The sequence below is a fragment of the Parasteatoda tepidariorum genome, chromosome 2 (genome assembly GCF_043381705.1).
Source record: "Parasteatoda tepidariorum isolate YZ-2023 chromosome 2, CAS_Ptep_4.0, whole genome shotgun sequence".
In the NCBI taxonomy this organism is placed as follows: domain Eukaryota; kingdom Metazoa; phylum Arthropoda; class Arachnida; order Araneae; family Theridiidae; genus Parasteatoda; species Parasteatoda tepidariorum.
In genome coordinates, this window is record NC_092205.1 from 17,305,922 (window position 1) to 17,326,926 (window position 21,005).

General features: G+C 32.8%; 3 protein-coding genes across 3 annotated transcripts; all 3 read left to right on the forward strand.

Moving 5' to 3' along the window:
• The first annotated feature begins 6,449 nt into the window (after positions 1–6,449).
• LOC139427104 (P-selectin-like) lies at positions 6,450–11,358 on the forward strand. The gene is made up of 3 exons (XM_071187774.1): positions 6,450–6,716; positions 8,442–8,688; positions 9,077–11,358. The coding sequence occupies exons 1-3, from the start codon at positions 6,450–6,452 to the stop codon at positions 11,356–11,358; spliced, it is 2,796 nt and encodes a 931-aa protein (XP_071043875.1).
• Positions 11,359–11,560: 202 nt separating this feature from the next.
• On the forward strand, positions 11,561–13,234 carry LOC139427108 (P-selectin-like). Its single transcript, XM_071187778.1, has one exon. It carries the CDS (start codon positions 11,561–11,563, stop codon positions 13,232–13,234), a length of 1,674 nt encoding a protein of 557 aa, XP_071043879.1.
• A 233-nt stretch (positions 13,235–13,467) lies between these two features.
• On the forward strand, positions 13,468–16,050 carry LOC139427110 (complement factor H-like). Its single transcript, XM_071187781.1, has one exon. The coding sequence runs from the start codon at positions 13,468–13,470 to the stop codon at positions 16,048–16,050; it is 2,583 nt and encodes an 860-aa protein (XP_071043882.1).
• The last annotated feature ends 4,955 nt before the right edge of the window (positions 16,051–21,005 follow it).

Here is a 21,005-nt window from a genome sequence, read left to right on the forward strand (position 1 = left end):
GAACTTTACAATTAAATTATTAATTCCTTCGTATATTATTGGTTTAAGTTGTCGAAAATTAATATTTCAATTGTGAGGTTCGCATTAGCATACATTTATAAGAGTGGGGAAAAGTATATGCATTTTTTAATAGTTTTTTGAATATGGCTCTTTGAAGACGAAAAAGCAGACGAAAAGCATAGACTTACAAAATGACTGATAGCTAAATAACTAATCAAAATTTTTGAAAAAGAAAAAAAATACTTCTTCATTATGTGAAAACACAATTATGGGCCGAGTTTCGTGACCGGGCGAGGCTTCTGGGGCGATATATTGTGATTACAGACACACACACACACAGCCGCGTTTATTATTATGTATAGATATAAATTAAAATAGTTACCAAATGTTGAAATAAATCTCTCTAATTGTTGAGATGATATCAAAAACAAAGTTTAAAAGTGTTCTCAATTTTTTGTTCTAATTCTTTTTTTATTTGTTTATTTTCAGATTTAGGTCAAGATCCTTTTTGCGAATTTCGTAACGAAATACTACTGAAATATAAATAAGTAAAAGGGGAAAAGGAGATTGAAGGACGGGAAAAAATTTCCCGATCCAAGAGTTTTAATGAAAATGTTACTTGATTATAGACAAAGCATTTTGTTTGTGAATGATTATATGTTATTATAATTATAATTTTTCATTATTTCATTTTTAATATTTTCATGCTCATACTATTCAATGTTCATTTAATCACAGCTGCTGAAATGAAAATGACGAAAATTATGTCAATTCGGAAGAGTTTTGTGAATAATTTTAATAAATTCTTTTTGTTTTTATTATGTGCGTAGGGTGTGTCATATTTTTTTCTTTTTTGTCGCACTTAGATTCTGATTTCTATTAAAAATCCTTACTTTTAAGTTTTATTGGAAATATTAGAAAATTGAAATATGTAACGCATCTGCAACTCTCTAAAAATGCTATGTTTAGGTTTTCATGTAAGATAGTTTGCATAATCATCGTTATCAATTTAAGAATACAAAAATCGCCTTAGCATTTCAAACAAGCATCTCCCTAGAATTTTAAATCTTATAAAGCTAATCCAAGATCCAAACTTGCTATAGTTAAAAGGGAAAAAATTTAAATTTTCTTTTGTTTTGGTTGAGCTATTATTGTTAACTCTACTAATAATCTAGAACTAAATTTGAAGCTTGATGATTCATTGTTGATAAAATTTGATGCCATTTTTGATGCTTAATTGAATCATATTATTGTATTTCTGAAACTTCATTGCGATATTTTAGTTCCACTTAACGGAAACAATATCAAATTTAGCACTTTAGTAGATGCTGAAGCAAATTGGAATAGTATTACACTGTTAGTATACTCTAACAGACTAATCTTGCAAAACTTGGTAAAAAAGCTAAAACAAATCTACTCGTTGATCAGGTTTTTTTTTATTTTTAAACCGTATACAACAGTTAAACTGATTTATTTATTTACTTATTTTTTACTTGAAAAATCGTCACTATACAGTACGGTAACTTTATGAATTATTTTTCAGTCTGAGTAGGTTTATCATACAAAAGTTGACATCGTTTTGCACTTTTTTATCTCATTTATGCAGCAATTGTATATTCTGAAGCTGCATTGAATTTTTGTCGCTTATTTTGTTTATTAATTTTTATTACATTTATGAGGGAGATGTTTTCATTCATAAACAAGTCCACAATTTCCAATTTTAACTAGGTAATTTTTATTTAACACAGGTAATAATTTAGAAAAAGGGTATAAAGTAGGCTTAGTATTACGACTTAAATAAAACGCAAATAAAATATAATCAGAAAAAGATCCCTAGCTGTGTATAAATTGTCCGTAGCACATTGGTTGTCGGGAGCTCAGAATACCCCGCTGTCTATGTTGAGGAGTAAAAGGTAAAAGAACATTTCCCTACCTAAAATCTCTAAACGATACGATTGGATTTTACCCCAACAGTTCTTCCTCTGGTTCTTCCTCTGCATCCATAATTAGTATTTCTTATGCTCTGCCTATTGGAACGAAAAATATCATTTTAGTATGCATGATCAATCCTTATCTTTCCATGTCTAATAACTTCACAAAGCACACATAAATAGTAAGCTAATTAGATAAATAAATAATTCTTGACACAAATGATTTCTTTCGTCTAAACGAGAGTGGATACTAAAACTTAAAATGTTATATTGTGAGTGGAGAGGAAAAAAAGAATCTTTACTTATAATTCAAAAATTTTCTACAAATTTCGACAATACATTGAGAAATTTTTTTAAAAAAAATATATACTTTAAAAATAAAAATAATTGACTGTCCTTGTTTTTTTACGTAAATGTATGCGTGAGAGTTCAATTTAAAATTATGCTTAACAGGCTAAAAAAATAAATAAATAAATAAAATAAAAAAATCTTCAAAATATTTCGTTGGTTCCGGGAATCCATTTTCAATCAATAACATAGCCCAAATAACTGCAACGACAAGTTTTTATTCGAAAATATGCCAGCCATGGCGATTTACATTAATTTTAATAATAAATAAAATTTTAAAATAAGAGAAAGTATAGTTAATAAATTAAAAAGCAAGCTTCAAAAATAATAAATGTACCAATTTAACCGAATGAATGCATGGCTTCATACTGATTTAAGCATGGTGCATTATACATTTTCGATTGTAAAGTTAATTGTTAAATAATTTAATTCTATTGGAAACCAAGCTCCTTGATCTTCTGAACTATGGCATGATTTCATTTTTCAGACTGTTGTGCAAAGTCGGTTTTAGAATTAGCAATATTGATATACGTTCGCGCTGGGAGCTTTGCTAAAGATTGGCTCAAGTTTCATTCATCTTATTAAATACACTGCTCAAAACAATTAAAGGATATTGAGGTTGTGGGTTGATCTTGCACCTGGAGAATTATTTGAATGATTGACACATTATCGGCAGATGTAGTAGGCTATATAAGATAAAAATGACATTTGTTTGTCAGAAGAAAATAAATGCGCTTTATAGAGCATTTGGATACAAAAGGAAAGCAAACACAACTCAAAATTAGCATACTGCGAAGTTTGGAAATTAAAAAAATTTGCATTTGTGACTCTCTTCTTGAATTTTATGCAAAAAAAAGGAACTGTTTATATCGCTATTTTATTCCAGACTTACAATATCCTTTAATTGTTTTGAGCAGTGTATAAAAAAGTCTAAAAGTAAAAATAAAGTAGTCTTTTAATAAGTCTTATATTGTCCTTTTTAGTCTTTGTTTACTTTTAACTTATAACGTCGGGGTTCCTCAGGAAGAAGCTTGATTATTTAAGGTTTCGTAGTCGGAAAAAAATTGGGAGACGTTGCCATGGAGAAGCAATATTACTTTTGTGACAATCGCATTCTAGGATAATGTTTGTGGCAGCCGTAACAGTTACGTTACTGATCTAGTTTAACTTTAATTTTACAAATAAGAGCAAAATATGTCACTTTTAACTCACATGATTTTGTATATTTTTCACTTTTTGTTGTGGTAACAAATTTGAAAATACTTGCTTACAATTGCCTCAGGTGCTAATAAATGCTGACAAGTAAAAGCAGTTTTGTTTTTTTCAAAATGCAATAAACAAAAAAAATTTGACCTTCGAAGTAGAACTTAAATTTATGTTTCTTCTGCTGGCAATGAAACTTTGTAAACAAAATCAAAGATTTTTTTAATTGTCTGTAAAGTTTTTGTGATAAAACAGAAAGATCTGTAAAATGATCCACAGCAATGGCTATTAAAAAAGTATATTTTGTTTTATTAAAATTTATATTATTTAATTGCAGTAAATAAATTATTATGGGCAAATGTTAAAAATAATATGTAATTTCCAATAACAATACAAATGAAAAAGGGCTCCCAGTTCAAATATGAAGGAAACTAGAAAGGATGTTTCAGCGAAACTGAGTTGAAATTATCGCCATACCTAGAGGCTTCTAATTATAATCCTTTACCCAAGTTATATTATTCAAACAAAGTAAAATGAAAACTTTGAGTATAAAGTTTACTAAGTACGAAAAGTCTTTTGCATTTTATGCTAAGATAATGCAACTAAATCCTGGGATGCATTCCCTTGTGATAGTAACCATCAGTACTATAATTTGAATTATATTATTCACTCAAAATAGAGTAAAAGCATTGAGTATAAAGCATATGAAGTGTAAAATGTTAAATGCTTTTATGCTAAAATAATGCAATTAAATATTAAGATATATTCCTATATAATGATGAGTATATTCTCAACAAATCCCATTCGTTTTAAGTTTTGGTCTTAAATTTGTTAAATAAATAACCAATATCAAAAAAGTATATTATGATGTGCAATTCTGCAAAAAATGATTTGGTAGAATAAAATAGAAACCAGAAAATTCATTATTTATCAGAATTTCTCAAAAAAGGTCTTTACTAGGTCTAAAACTTTTGGTTAGAAAGGTCGCCTTTCTTACCTAGAGTTTTTTAAATTAAAAAAAAATTCTTTTCTTTTCCTTTTTCTTTTTTTACGTATGACGAAAAAATAAATTTGAATATGTCATAAATGCGATGTTGATGCTGGTTAGCAATACCTGATAATTCAACATAAAGTGAAAAACATTTTGAAAATTTAAATTTAATATGTAAGGACGATTTAACTATATTTTAAACTTCCTAAAAAGAATGAGAAAAGTTTTTTCTCTGTGCTCAAGTCTAAAGTAATAAAATGTATGCCTTCACCTTATACCTCGTAATTTAGTTTGCTCATTTTTCCTTATCTTTTGTTTTAGGAAATGAGCAATTAATTCATAGTAAGCAATGTAGTAAACAGTAATGCAGTTTCCATTATAAAAAACAACACAAAGGTAACAACAAAACACTGCCGTTAAAATAAAAACGGTTATCTAAGATAAATTATTGAATTTATAAGCGAGAAAAAATTGAAGACTAAGGTTCAGAGCTTTTAAAAATGTAAAGATAAAGTAGCATTGAAAAAAAAGGATTGTGTTAATAATAGACTTACATAATTGTTTTTTTTTTTTTTTTTTTTGNTTTTTTTTTTTTTTTTTTTTTTTTTTTTTTTTTTTTTTTTTTTTTTTTTTTTTTTTGGTATTTAGATTGGTGTGTTAAAAAAAGTGAGCTATGTTGTTATTTTGACACTGATAAATTTTCGTGAGTACTATTTTTATATACTTTTTCAATTTTGTAGTGAGTAAAATGCTTTTTCTTTTCAGAACTATACTATAAAGTTCTGCCCCCCCCCCTGCTTTGCTCATAAGCCCCCTCGATCCAAACGTTTCTAAAGAATTACGTTTCTTACGTAAAGAAACGTTAAAAGGATTACATTTGCTTCTAAACGATAAATAGTTTGACACATATAAAAATATTCAGCTGAAATATCTCAAATTGTTTGATTATGCACACAGGTTAGGTTTCATGAATTCAGTTTCCGGTTTTATTTGCAGAAAAATTTAAACCTAATAATTTTGCTCGGCCATCATCGCAACTTCACCCAAATTCTTATTTTATTCTGATTTCCAAAGAGAATATTTATTTCGTTCTTAGTCTTAGCTGTAATTTACAATTTTCTATTCCTTTTTTTTTGATCTGTAGACAGGACATAGTTAGAGACAATATAATTAAATAAATATTACATACTTGCTAATTAAGAATTGTACATACAACATTCGATCAGTTTAGATATCCAGATTTGAATCTGTTAATCATAAAATGTCGCGTAATAAGAAAATAACGAAATATTACTTTAAAATAAAGGTTATAGCCGGCGATTTGAAATAATATTTAAAACTAAAATCATAATACATAATACTAGAGAATACTAAGATAAGAGTACTAATATTTTTGTATTTTTCACCTTCCTTGGTTCATCTGGAACCAATTTTGATGGTGCACTGAAGGCAATCAAAATTGAAACTGAACTGATTATCTCTAGAGTCAATTTATTTGCAATTGAAAAACATTGGCAATTTTCAAGTATTATCCAAGCTATTTCCACCCACATTGCTGCAGAATAAAAAATTATCAAATCTTGCAGAACTCTTTTTTTAGTCATAGAAGAAAGTTTTTTTATATCCATAATAGGGTATTGCAAATCATATTTTTTTCTTTTTTTAAAAATGTATTTCAAAAGAGCGGGTCGTAAAAGCCGCTGATTTGGAAAATTGCTACTCGTAACGACGTACGATGACATTTTTATCAAATTGTTGCTGTGCAATTCTTAAACCTCTTCGACTTTGAATGCATTTTTATCACCCTGTCTAATGTGATGCGTCTCTGAAAATTTTTCTAAAAATCAGTTTTCCTTTTAGCACAATTTATAGGCCTTATCTGCCATCCCTCCGATTTACGAAAAGACATTAACATTGGCAAAATATGTGGCATCCAATTTGGAGACGTATGCGAAGTCACGTGCAAAAGAAATCGCATGGAACTGTGGAAATCCTACATCCGATGCTTAAAAAGTGGACAATGGGAGATTCCTCCAAGTTGTCCACCCCAAATTGTAAGATCTTCCAATCTGGAGCTGATAAGGTGCAAACATCTACCAATCAATATTGAAGAGATGTCTTCTTGCGTTAGGATCAGGATATCGGCATCTACAACTCCTCCAGGTACTAAGTCACATTGCCCGGATATTTTGAACAATTTTTTGAAGTTTGGGCAATGCTCTACTGTATCAGCGGATTGTTCAGTAAGTTGTGGCACCAGTACCTTAACCCTGTTTTGCGTGGAAGACGGAAATATGTATCCCCAGTGCGTGGCTCGGAAGGGAAAGAAATGTCCGGAATTGAAGTTTGCTGAACTCATTGATTGCTCCTGAGAACGAGGTACTTCATGTAAGGTTTGTAAATAACATTTTTTTAAAGTTTATTGATCACTTTCGTATGTAGTTAGCAGATAATACAGTTACAAAACTGAAAATGTATTGGTGAAAAATGAGGGAAGGTTTTAAAGGGAAAGAGCTTTTTTAATGTGATAATGGCTTTTAAAACAATAAAAGTCTTAAGGCTATAAAAAATTTTAAAGCGATAGGAGCATTTAAAGTAATAGAAGTTCTTAAGACTGCAGAAGTTTATAAAGTGGTAGACGTTTTTAAGGCGATTGAAGTTTTTAAGACGATAAAAGTTTTACGGCGATAAAAAATTTTAAAGCGATAAGAGCTTTAAGGTGATAGAAGTTCTTAAGACCGTAGAAGTTTTCAAAGCGATAGAAATTTTTAAGGCAATTGAAGTTCTTGAGACGATAAAATGTTTCGAAATGACCCGAGTTTTTAAGACCATCAGAACTTTTCAGTCGACTGAAATTATCAATACAGGGGTTAGAGCGCTCACCTTCCAATGAGGTGAACCGGATTCGAATCCCAGAAATGGCTGGTCCTTACGAATTCCACATACAGTTTTCACAGGCCACAGGGCTGACGTGAAATAACCTCAGAGATAGACGTGGTTACTTCAGTGGACAACAGGCTCGAGTCCCCTTGCCGTCAGGATAAATGTTGGAGCTTTTCCTGGTGGAATTCCAGGAGTTCCCTTGTGTTCTGGATTGGGTTCAAAATTAAAAGGCTACGGAGTAGAACATTGGTAGTCAAAAGCCCAGAAAATAGGGTCGGCTGTTCAACAACGGTTATAAAATAAAATATATTGTATTGGTTATAGCTACCTAAATTCAGAGTTTTAAAACTTAAAAAAAAAACTTAAATATATTTTTTTAATACTTCAAAATACTTTAAATGTAGATTTTTTACCAAAAATAGCAAAACTCTTATATGTTAAATTACACAAAAATAAATTGTTCACGTTTTTTCTTCTAATATTTTGTTGCTATAATAATAATAAAGGAGAAAAAACTTTTTACGGTGATAGAAGTTTTTAAGGTGACAGAAATTATCAATGTAGATTGAAAGGTATAGACATACCAAATAAGATAGATTTTCAAAACTTTAATCTTTCTTTCTCTTTCGGCCTCGCTATTAAATAATTAGGCATCCTTTGATAAAATTTTTGGCCTTTGTAACCGAAATTAAATATTAATTTGAGGCACTATAAAAAAACATTTTTGGTTTTGAAATTTGATCAAAAGTTTTAAATAAATATATATAGAAAATTGTGATTGCGGACTACACAGCATTTTTTAGATCAGTTTTTTTAACTTAAATATCCTTTATGGTTTACCTCTACTAAATAAACATAATGTCAGACAGTTCTGAGGTTCCTAAGCGATCTTTCCTATTTATTTTTCCGTATCCATAAGACTTAGTTGGCGCTTAGTTCTATCAGCTTATAATATTTACTAGAGACTATTATGTTTGGCGCAATTCAACCATTCAAGCTCTTGTAGCATAAATTACATTTTCAATTTAAGTTTTAAAAAAAACGCTTAATTTGATGATATGGTAATTAAATGAATTCAATTTTAGATTCGATGCCCTGACGGGAAATTTTTATCGGAAAGTACAACTTGCCTCTCTTCGGCTGAATGGTCTCCTCTGCCTTCATGCAATGCAAGAATGCAAAGTGCAATGGAAAACATTCCCAATGACATAGTATTTATTAACTCTACTTGTAAAGTTTCCCAAAGTGCAACTTGCATGGTTGGTTGCCAAGTGTATGAGTATTCCAAAAAAATTGTTTTAATTAAGGAAGTTCAGTGTGGATCATCTGGAAGTTGGGAAACCGAGTTGTGAAATGGTGAAGTTAAACTTTTGGAATAATCAAATCCGATACGCCAACTGTCTTGAGCCAAAATTTGATAAAAATGCCGTTCTTCAAAGTGGATGCTTAACAAAGGAAGGCTCAGTATGTTTACTGAGGTGCAAAGAAGGTTATGGTCCTAAATGATTGCACGTTTTGCGATGCTTTAGGAGGAAATGGATCAGCAAGCTTCATTGTTCATTAATTAATCAATGCCCAAGTCTCCCCAGCCATTTGACGTTTACTTGCGATTGCAAACGAGCACCAAGATCGTTTTGTCAAGTTCAGTGTAGACGTGGAATATTACTAGGAAATAATACTGTATATTGTTCTAATAAACTGAACTGGGTGCACCTTCCAGCTTGCTCAAAAGAAAGGGAGAGTAAATCATTGGATTGTTACTCGAAAAGCCCAAATTCGCTCATAAAATATGTGGATAAATGCAATTTCAAAGATGGTGAAAAATGCCAAGTTAAATGCATTTCTCAGTTTGCCTTGGTTGATTTGCATTTTATCATCTGTCGAAAAGGTCAATGGCGAAACGTTCCGAGATGTTTTTCTCAGAGACAGTCTCCTTTTAAGATACTGAATATGAAATGTAAGTATCCACCACCTACACCAAGCAATCTAAAAATTATCGGTGCGTGTAGTTCTGATGGAGGTATTAGTTGCGACATAATGTGTCGTGATTCGTCCGCTGAAATGACTGGACCGAATGCAACTACGTGTCTTCCTCCAGGACTATGGAGTAGAGTTGAGCCATGTCAGGGGGGCGAAATGTATTGCGATCAACCCAAACTACCAAAGCACTTAGAGTTTACAATGAACTGTCATGGTGCAGAAATAGGTTCACATTGCATTATACGCTGTAAATACCGCAAAGATGTAAAGTTTGTCTTGATTTGCCGAAACTCAAAAAGATGGAACAGATTTCCTAATTGCACTTGTCCATCCCCTTTCCTTATAGATCCCGTTTTATTAAATGAAGCGTGTAATTTAAAACTCCCTGGGGAAAATTGCAGCATAAAATGCCAAACTGGCTATGTGTCACATCAAAATGCTCATATAACATGCTCAGATCATTTAAAATGGACTCCTCTACCCGTATGTACAAAACTGTTTTGCCCAAAACCAAATTTGGGCAAGTCTTTAGTTTTTAATGAAGATTGCACTTCGAAATCATCTGATGAATACTGCCAATTGAAATGCAAAGAGAGCGGATACTTCGTGAGAGACGATAAAATAAAATGTATTGACGGATTGTATTGGTCAAATTTACCCAATTGCACATGCGCATCTCCAAAAATTTCTGATGATTTTATATTCAAAGGAGATTGTTCTAGAATAACACCAAACAATAATTGCTCTTTGGCTTGTAAAAAATTCGCTGCGATGACTGGAAAACCGTATATAACATGTCAAAGTAACATGACATGGAGCAGTTTTCCAATATGTACAAAAATCATTTGCCAAAAACCACATATACCGCCAACATTGTTCTTAAAAGAAGATTGCGTATTGAAATCGCCCGGTGAATATTGCTTAGTAGAATGCCGTTATAGTGGGAAACTAGTAGGATCAAATAAATTATTTTGCTCAGAAACATTAAGGTGGTCATCTTCGCCAAAATATGTTTGTTCCCCTCCAATTTTACCCTTTTATTTATCGTTAAAAGAAAATTGTTCAGAAAAAGAGCTGGGGGAAGTTTGTTTAGTGTCCTTTAAGAGGCAATTTTTTATTGACAGACACCATTACATAATTTGTAAAAATAACACAGAATGGAGTTCATTTCCAATTTGCGAGCGAAAAACTTGCACGAAAGACATTCTCCCAAAAATGCTTTCATTTAATGGAGATTGCTCCGACGTAGTTGCTGGTAAAGTGTGTCAAGTCGAATGCAAAGGAGGCGGTATACTGCACGGCTCTAGATATATAAAATGTATTGGTGGCACTCTGTGGACAGGTTTACCTCAATGCTCGTGCCTTTTTCCATTTCTGCCTGATTTTATAGAGAATGTTACTGATTGTAATGATGTTGGAGTTGGAAAAAGATGTCACGTAAAATGTAAAAAGTCTTCGCTGCTAATAGGTAAAAGTTTCATCACTTGTCAAAGTAACATGAAGTGGACATCTACTCCGAAATGTAAGGCAATGATATGTCCAGTACCAAAGCTTCCAAAATATTTGAGTTTTCGTGATGAGGATTGCTCTGCAAAACAACTAGGTTATAGTTGTAGTCTAAAATGTCGCGAAGGAGCTGCTTTTATTGGATTAAAGACTCTAACGTGTGTAAAAAATAAAAACTTCATGCATTGGACATCTTACCCAAGTTGCACATGCGCAATACCGCTCCTAAGAAATGGTCTTGAATCGATTGAAAATTGCGACTTCAAAATGCCTGGTGACGTATGCATCCTATCTTGTGGTAAGAATTTAATTCTACATGGAAAAAATAGTATTTATTGTAAAAATGATACAAAATGGAGTGAATTTCCGAAATGTCAAAAACAATTTTGTCTTCCTCCAAAGCTACCTAAAAATTTGTTATTCATAGAGGATTGCTCGACTAAAAATGTGGGAGATGCATGTTCTCTTGAATGCTACAACGGTGGTATGACTATACAGGATAATAAAATTGTTTGACATTCACTGTTTGGTCTGTTTTTCCTAATTGCTCTTGCCCATCTCCAGTTTTTCCAAATAATTTACAGCCATTAGAAGATTGTTCTTTAAAACAACCTGGAGAGACTTGCAAAGTTACTTGCAAAGAAATCATCGAACATTATCCTTCAATACCGTCAGGTGTGATGACAATTTTCGTTGGGGAAATTTTCCTACTTGTAGAATGAATCACTGTCTGAAGCCGTTTCTTCCTAATTACCTTCTTTTCGACGAAGATTGTACTTCTAAAACACCTGGTGATGTTTGCAAGCTTATTTGCAAAAGAGGAGGAATGTTTATTGCAGATAATTACATAAGATGCTTGCAACCTTTAATGTGGACATCGTATCCTTTGTGTACTTGCCCCAACCCAATATTAAAGTATGGAATGCACACTATTGGAAACTGCAAATATAAGTTTCCGGGAGAAACTTGCTCTGTTAAATGCCAGGATAATTTAAAGCTGGAAGGCAAAAAAAGAATTTTGTGTCAAAATGACACGAAATGGTCGGAAGGACCACAATGTAAAGTGAAATTATGCCCTAAACATTCTTTACCTAGTCACTTATTGTTGAAAGAAAACTGTTCTTCAAAAAGTGTCAATGAGCGATGTGAATTAATCTGCAAACATGGTGGAGAAAGGAAACATAACCGTTTTATTGAGTGCTATTCCAATACGAAATGGTCTGAATTCCCCACTTGCTTCTGTTCTTTACCTGTGTTGAATAAGGAACTGAAATTTAGGGAGGCGTGCTTTAATAAATCTGAAGGTGAAAAATGCTTTTTGAAATGTAAAACAAAACAAAAGGATCCGGATAAAATTTTTGTTCGTTGTCTACGTGGAGGTTTATGGACGGTTTTACCCTCATGCTCAAACAGAGTTTGTTATAAACCTAAACCTAGTAACTATATAGTTATTGCTGATAATTGTTCGAAAAAGCTAGTCAATGAAATTTGTAAAATAAACTGCAAATCACCAATAATTAGTGCTGGGAAAGATTTTATCATCTGTCAAAAGAATTATAGATGGAGTCAGTTTCCTCCTTGTATAGAAAGGATGTGCCCAAAACTAATTCTTAACAAAAAAAATTTAAATTTCAAAGGAAACTGCTCTAGAAAAATTGGATCAGACTGCCAATTGATATGCGCAGAAAATTTCACATTAGATGGTAGGAGTAGGGTTATATGTTTAAATAATACAAGTTGGTCACCTTTGCCGAAATGCAAGCCTATTTTATATTGCCCTGAGCCGAATATAGATAGTAGTATATTAAAACTGAAAGGGAACTGCAACCTTAAACGTTCTGGGGAAATATGTGAGATCTCATGCAGAGAAGGTGGTAAAATAATTGGTCATAATATTATTGAATGCCGAAACAATCTAACATGGAGTTCTCTTCCAATTTGCACATGTCCAAAGCCTAGTTTATTCAGAAATCTAGTAGTGCTGGAAAACTGCATTAATAAAAGGGGAGGTGAAAATTGTACAATAGGTTGCAAACCAAACTTTAACTTTAAAGGTGACCCTTTCTTAAAATGCAAAAACAATACAAGGTGGAGTTTGAAGGCAAAATGCATTGCACAATGCACCAAACCTGTTCTTCCAGTTTATTTAGTTTTTAAAGGTAACTGCTCATCTAAGAGTTTGGGTGACCGCTGTGTCGTAAACTGCCAAGAAAAAGGAAAAACTATTGGACATTCGAGTATCAAATGCATTGGCTCTAAAAAATGGAGTCCACTCCCTGACTGTACGTGTCCTCCGCCTTATATATCTGCAGATATGGAAGCCAAAGAAAAATGTAGTTTCAAGAAACGAGGAGGATCGTGCGAAGTTGGTTGTAAAAAAATAGTAGATTGATTGGGAGTTCAATTATAACTTGCTTGAATAATACCAAATGGTCACTGCCTCCAAAGTGTGCTTTGATATGCTCAGTGCCTTTCCTCCCCAGCTATTTGGCTTTGCAAGAAATATGTTCTAGTAAAATTATAGGTGAAGCATGTGAAGTAAGTTGCCTGCATCACGGGCCTATTCTAGGCAACAATTCAGTTGTGTGCTTATCCCAAAATACCTGGAGCTCATTTCCAGATTGTATGTGCCCATCTCCAAATTTATCTGGGGGTCTTGAGGAAAGAGAAAACTGTGACAGAAAGAAAAGAGACGAGATTTGTCGAGTAGCTTGCAAAAGAAACAGCAAAATGATCGGGAGAGATTTCTTGACATGCTTACAAACTGGTGAATGGTCATCGTTGCCAAAGTGTGATTTAATAATCTGCTCACAGCTTAATATTCCTGATTATTTAGCCTTCAATGAAAGTTGTGTTTCAAAACTAATTGGAGAATTCTGCAGAGTGAAGTGTAAGGGAAAGAGAAAACTTCTCGGAAATGATAAAATTGAATGTTTGTCGGAACATGCCTGGAACGAATTTCCAAATTGCACTTGCCCGGCTCTAGATTTATATTCAACTTTTATTGAAACCAAAGAAAATTGTGATTCTAAAAAGAGCAGTGAACAGTGCAAGATTGGATGTGTGGGAAAAACAAAACTTATTGGAAAAGAATTTCTAACTTGTCTAGATAACAGCACATGGTCACCACTACCAGATTGTGCCTCTATTTGCTCATATCCAACACTTCCTAAATATCTGGAATTTAAAGAAAATTGCACATCAAAAATCGTCAACGAAACATGCGGTGTAAGATGCAATCAGAAGGGTAAAATTATCGGCGAAGAATATATTAAATGCTTAAATGAAAATATGTGGAGTCCATTGCCAAATTGCACGTGTCCAGTTCCCATTTTAACTCATGAATTAGAGATTAACGGTACATGCGATAATAGGAAAAATGGGGAAACATGTAAGCTTTATTGTAAGGGAAACAGAAGGATTATCGGAAAAGATTATTTAACATGTTTGGATAATAGCACATGGTCCTCCATACCTAAATGTTCTTTAATATGTTCGGACCCTACTCTTCCTAAATTTTTAAGTGTGATTGATATTTGTTCATCAAAAATTGTGAATGAAACTTGTAGAGTAAGATGCAATCAAAATGGTAAAATGACAGGAAATGACCAGATTCAATGTTTAGACGGGAACAAGTGGACTTCATTTCCTAGTTGCACATGTCCCATTCCTACTTTAACGGATGATTTGAGAAGTAATGAAACATGCGACAGAAAGGAAAGAGGAGAAAAATGCACTATCCATTGCAAAATTAATGGTAGAATTATTGGGCGAGAGTACTTAATATGTCAAAAAAATAGAAAGTGGTCATCGTTACCAAGTTGTGCTTCATTTTGCCCATATCCTTCACTTCCTAAATACCTCAAATTGAAAGAAAACTGCACTTCGAAAATAATTAACGAAACATGTGGCCTAAGATGTAATCACGACGGTATCATTGTTGGTGACGATAGGATTAAATGTTTGGAAGGTAATAAATGGAGTTCTTTGCCTGGGTGCACTTGTTCGACGCCAGTTCTAACTGGTGGTTTACAGTTGAAGGAGACATGCGAGAGAAAGAAAAAGGGAGAAAATTGTAGTGTCCAATGTAGGGGAGGAAATCGAATAATTGGAAAAGAGCATTTAATATGTCAAGAAAACGGCACATGGTCATCACTACCGAATTGTGCTTCATTTTGCCCAACTCCGGCTCTTCCTGAATACTTAGAGCATTTTGGAAGTTGCCTTCATAAATTTGCAAATGAAACATGTACTGTCAGTTGCAATCAGGGCGGGAAAATAGTTGGTAATAATAGTATTGAATGTTTAAACGGTAGCAAATGGAGTTCATTTCCAAGCTGCACGTGTCCACAACCAGTTTTAAGCATGGATATGGATGCGAATGATACGTGTAACGCCAAGGATAAGGGAAAAACGTGTAATATTTATTGTAAAGGGCACAGGGAAGTTTTAGAACCACATTTTTTGACGTGCCAAGCTAATAGAAAATGGTCACCGATACCTGAATGTTTGTCCCTTTGTTTGAAACCTAATCTTCCTCGGTACTTGATTTTAGCTGAATATTGTTCCTCAAGAGTTGAACAGGAAAACTGTAAGGTAATTTGTGCGAATGGGGAAAAGATGCATGGATCACCTGTCTTAACATGTTTAGGTAACGATCAATGGACTGCATTTCCAGAGTGTTCTTGTCTACCAGTAAGAGTAAAAAGTCCTTTGAAATTATCTCATGAGTGCGTTTCAAAGAAAAGGGGAGATACTTGCAGAATTTATTGTTCCCATGAGAAATATGCCATCGAAGGTAATCCTCAGATTACATGTCTTCACAATTTTTCCTGGTCACCACTCCCAAAATGCGTTTGCGATGTATTCTATAGAGGAGCAATGTATGCGCTTTTTGAGATTGAATCCTTCATAAGGATTGTGCAACATGATGCTACACCATTCTCTAAAGTAAATTGTACGAGATCTATTAGAAAACACGGTAGTATAACATGCTTGGATAACCTAGAAGAACAGAACTGGAAATTTATACCTGATTGCACCTGTCCATCAGATTTGAAAAAAATTGCTAAAGAGAGTAGATTTTGCAGAGTATTGTGCCAAATGACGCAGGAGGATTTCAGGCTGTCATCCTGTGAACCAACAGCATATAATTGTTCAGTGTTAGATGATTATGTCCATTTTCATTGGAAGTTATTTAAGACGTGATTGAGTTCAAAATAAACATTAAATTAAGAATTACATTGCGTTTAAAGTTCTTTAAGGAGGACTTAAGGATTTAAATTTAAAAAAATTAATACTGCCAAAATCTTTCGTACTAGATGGATTAATTCCAGGTTGACCAGGTTTTTTTTCGTATAGTTATGTATGAGATAATTCATTAAAAGTTCCACGATGCTGTTACAAACACTACACATGCTCCTGTTGCTAAAAATTATGATAGCCAGGATGAAAAAAGGGGAAGCACGAGCTGTGTTCCAGACTGTGAGTATAAATTTTGAACTATATTTTACTAACTTGGAAAATCGAAAGGGAAAGAAAACTGAATTGATTTCTACGTTATATTTCTTTTAAAGTTACTTGAAGCTTTCCAAAAATATTTAGATAAAACATAGACACACAGTGGAAGAAGGAGGCTAAAAATAAAATTTCAAAAATTTGGAAATCTCACGTTCACGGACCAAGCATATTCAAGTGAAGCTAAGAGAGCCTTCGAGGAATACATAACCAACAGTTAAATAAGAAGCTCACTAAAAATATCAATTTATAGGTGGAAAGACCACCGCGATTAAAAAACCAAAACTAAAAAAACTGAACTAAGTTTTCCTTGCGAACGATAAATAGGAAAACTGAATTAAACCAGCTAAAATGGAAAACGATTTGGAGCAAGTGTGATTCAGCCACATCACAATATTCTCTTAGAAAAGAAAAAAAATCATTTGCAAATTAATAAAAGAAACTTAGCAATACGTGAAACAACAAACGATTGAGGTTAAGGGCCACAGTACGGCCAGAAGAACCACCAGAAGAACTTACTATAAGCAAATATTTTTAAATCTTGATTATCACAGCGTTATTTTGATCATACATTTGTTACCAAGTTAAAATTTTAGAAAATAATTTTTTCAGTTTTTTTATTTTTTTTTATACCTTTTCGATACATTTTGGCTTCACTTAACTGAAGAGAGCTGTTTAAAACTACTCAAGAAACAATCATCATTCAGATCTCTGTGTGGAATTAAATGCAGTCAAATTTTAAAAGTTTTTCGTAAAAAAATTTTTTATCAGAATTATATACCTTCTAAATTATCACTTATCGAGGTAAACAAATGTTACAGAAAATTAAATGCTACATAGTTTAGAGTCTGTAAGGATAATAAACTTCTTATATGCTAAATTATGCTTAAATGCCATTACTAATAGCATAGAGTTCAAGTTTTATAGGAGGATAAGTCTTATTATCTATACATCTATACATCTATACATAATAATAAACGCGGCTGTGTGTGTGTGTGTCTGTAATCACAATATATCGCCCCAGAAGCCTCGCCCGGTCACGAAACTCGGCCCATAATTGTGTTTTCACATAATGAAGAAGTATTTTTTTTCTTTTTCAAAAATTTGGATTAGTTTCTTAGTTATCAGTCATTTTGTAAGAAAATCTATGCTTTTTCGTCTTCAAAGAGCCATATTCAAGAAACTATTAAAAAATGCATATACTTTTCTCCACTCTTATAAATGTATGCTAATGCGAACCTTACAATTGAAATATNTAAGAAAAAAAAACAAGTCTCCACCTGATAGTTATATTATAGGTTAGGTTACCATAGCAAAGTTACATCTTCAAACATCCTCAAGAGCTATAACACATCTGCAGCAGAACTGGATATGAAGACAAAATTGCAGGACAGAAACACTTTAATTGTCCACTAATCTTCAGATTTCCTGCTATGTTTTAAAAAACTTTATTTGTGGAAACCTTTAGCGTGGCGGACAGCTGGCCGCCTTAAGCGGCTAGTATTTAATAAAATTATATTTAAATATTTGAAAACTAATATAACTGAACTAAATTTTCCTTGCGTACGATAAATAGCAAAATTGAATTAAACCAGTTAAAATGAAAAATGGTTCGGCTCAAGTTTGATGCAGCCCCATCACAAAGTTTTAGATCATTTACAGTATATGCTGACAAGGTTTAATCAAAATATATGTGATTCGCCGTACTGACTCCTTCATAACGTCTCGTGCAATACAATATTCATCAATTTTCTAAAGTAGATTGAACTAGTTTTATTCAAAGACACGTTAGTGTAACATGCTTGAATCACTTGAGTGAAAATAACTGGAGATTAGTACCTGATTGCATCTGTTCTTCTAATTTGAAAAAAAAAATTACAAAATTGGGAAAAAATTGGCAAACTTTATTTCGACATTAGTCTGGAGAAATTTAACTCGTTAATGTGTCACTTAAATTTAGAACGTCAGGTTTTCGTTCAAAGCTCATTTATGTTGTAGGATAATCGTAGGATTAGTTACATTACAGGATATACTGTTCTATTGCAGTTTTGGTGACGAAAATGTTTATTGTACGTAAAAACTTTCATTGATACGTTGGAATTATTTAACGTATATATATTTGGATTCCTTAGCTTCATACATAAAATCAATTTATCTATGAATACTTTAGCTTGTTAATCGTCATTTATATGTTTTTAAATTATGTGAAAATAAATTTCAAATGCAAAACAATAATCATTTTCAGATTATGCAATATCATCATTTGAGGTAGCTTAAGTCACCTTTTAAAATAAGACATCCTCCAGTCTAAGAACATTTGCCTCAGAGATTAATTAATTGTTGCGAAATTTGAGTCTAGAGATACACTTTTTCTTTACGGACGTAAAAGTTTTCTTAAGTACGTATGTTGGCAAATAAAAACTAAAAGAACCGAAAAGACAAAATAAATAAAAGAAACTTGGTTGTTCAAGTTAACCTGGTCTATGAAGTAATTTAACACCAGGGTTAGAAAGAAGATTGTAACAGTCTGGTTTCAGGCATCTAAGTATATTTTCTTAGTGATTCAATTAAGCGAAATTTTAAAAATATATTATTAATCTCAATATTTATCCTTTTTTGTAACTATTAGTAAAAAAGATTTTAGAGTTCATTCTAGACCCTAAAAAGGTCAGGGTGATAAAAATGAAAAAGAAATCAATATCTTCTCTAAAAAAGGTGCGCATCTCAAAAAAGGGCATTGCAGTTTACGAGTTCAGCAGTGGACTGATTGTTAAGACACGGTTCCCAGCAGATCACCGAAGTCAAGCATCACTGGCTACGGTCAGTGTGCGGGTGGATGACCACTTGGATCAGCATGCTTAGGGACCGAGGGTGTGCGATATTGGTCCTCGTTAAACTATTCTACCGTAAAGTGCTCGACTTCGCGTGCAGGTCGTCGGGCTACCGAAGCGGGGTGCCATCCCCTCTGCAGAGGATCAAAATTGTGATGGCATGTCTTCGGATCATCCTCAGGGGTGTTTCCCAGACCGTCGCCAATAGCCCATTGTGCAGCTCTAGTGCGACGTATTTGAACAACAACAACAACTGCATTTTACAGAAATTTACATAGGTTTTGAGAAATCTAAAATATGCAAAGTTCACAATTTTATCCCTAAAAATTCTCTTTTTTTTCTCAAAGATCAATAGTCAAACTTAAAAATAATTCCTCAGTTAAACTCACGCATTCAATAAATCGACTTTGAAGTGAGCGGTATTCTCACATTTTTAAATCATACGTGTCTTAATATTAAAAATATCGGGAGTATAAAAATGATGTCGTAATGATCCGGAAAAACAAAAAGTAACTGTTGAAACAGTGATCGAAAATAGATTAAAAAAGCAATCATCTTGAGTGAAGCGCGTAAGAAAGTGGTTACTAAAATACGAAATACGTTAGCCGGAACATTATACTAAAAATATCTTAGTTTAAAAAAAAAACAGACGTAAATAATCAAGAAATAATCAGTAACTGCCAAAAAAACTATCTATAAGCGACGTTGATTTAAAGTAGAATCGTAGCGAATTGAGCTTGTTAAAAAGTGATTCTATAAATTTGAAATACACGCTTGTCGTAATAAAACCATATAAACACTATTAGAACAAATAAAAAAAGTTTGGAAAAAAAACAAGTGGCAATGGCTAAAAAATGATTAGGAAACAATAGAGATTTACAACGGAGACGTTGCCAGTCAAACGCTTCGATACAAATTTGAAATTCACGTGTCGTAATAACGTATTAAAAATATCGGATTTAATACGTTAAAACTAAATACGAAAAACCATGTAGAAAGAGCCGCAAAAAAGGTTAAACAACTCAAAAAAACTTTCATCCAAGGACGTTAAGTTGTGATAAAACCATAACGCATCGAACTTGTCAAAATGTGATAACAAGAATTTGAACTCCTCAATATCATCAAATAAAAAAGAACATAAGAATTTGATTTGTCTGAAGAAGAGCATTGCATTTCACTTCATTAAATTTTGAATTACTTTCGTAGTAACTAAATCTTTTTGTTGCTGTATTTAATTCAGTTTAGCGAAAGCTAATTGTATCCCTATGACTGAAGAGAAGAAAAGCGGCTCAGTTTTTTTATGAGTTTAGCAAATATTTAAAGTCATCTAGTATAAAAAAAATATTCAAAGTCACAAAAAAAGTTATTATAATTTATAATTATTGTTATTATAAGTAATAATAACTTTTACATATCGAATATCTTGCAATTGGTCAATTTTTGTTTATTTTTACACAATAGCCAATCTGTACATTGGGTAACAAAGAGAAAATATTTATATATATATTAAACTAAACTCAGTGGCGCGACAGCCCATAGAGGGCAAGGCCTACTGAGCCCAGCTCAGTTTTCTTGACCTTGGGCTCTGGGATGCAGGGGCAGATGTTCCGGTCAGGTGGTCAGCCGAACGTGGAACCCCCAGTGTTTAGTTCCCAAGCATGCTTGGTACTAATTTGTCGACCCACTGAAGGGATGAAAGGTTGAGTCAACCTTGCCCGGCCCGAGGATCGAACCAGGGACTTGTGATACGACAGCGTGAAGCGCTACCGCTCAACCACCGAGCGTCATTATATATATATATATAGTCGTAATGAT

Coding starts and splice junctions, on each gene's coding strand:
- LOC139427108 (XM_071187778.1), top strand. CDS start 11,561: ATGAATCACTGTCTGAAGCCGTTTCTTCCTAATTACCTTCTTTTCGAC.
- LOC139427110 (XM_071187781.1), top strand. CDS start 13,468: ATGTGCCCATCTCCAAATTTATCTGGGGGTCTTGAGGAAAGAGAAAAC.
- LOC139427104 (XM_071187774.1), top strand. CDS start 6,450: ATGGAACTGTGGAAATCCTACATCCGATGCTTAAAAAGTGGACAATGG. Junction 6,717..8,441: donor CTGTATCAGCGGATTGTTCA/GTAAGTTGTGGC, acceptor ATTCAATTTTAG/ATTCGATGCCCTGACGGGAA. Junction 8,689..9,076: donor TCAGTGTGGATCATCTGGAA/GTTGGGAAACCG, acceptor TGCACCTTCCAG/CTTGCTCAAAAGAAAGGGAG.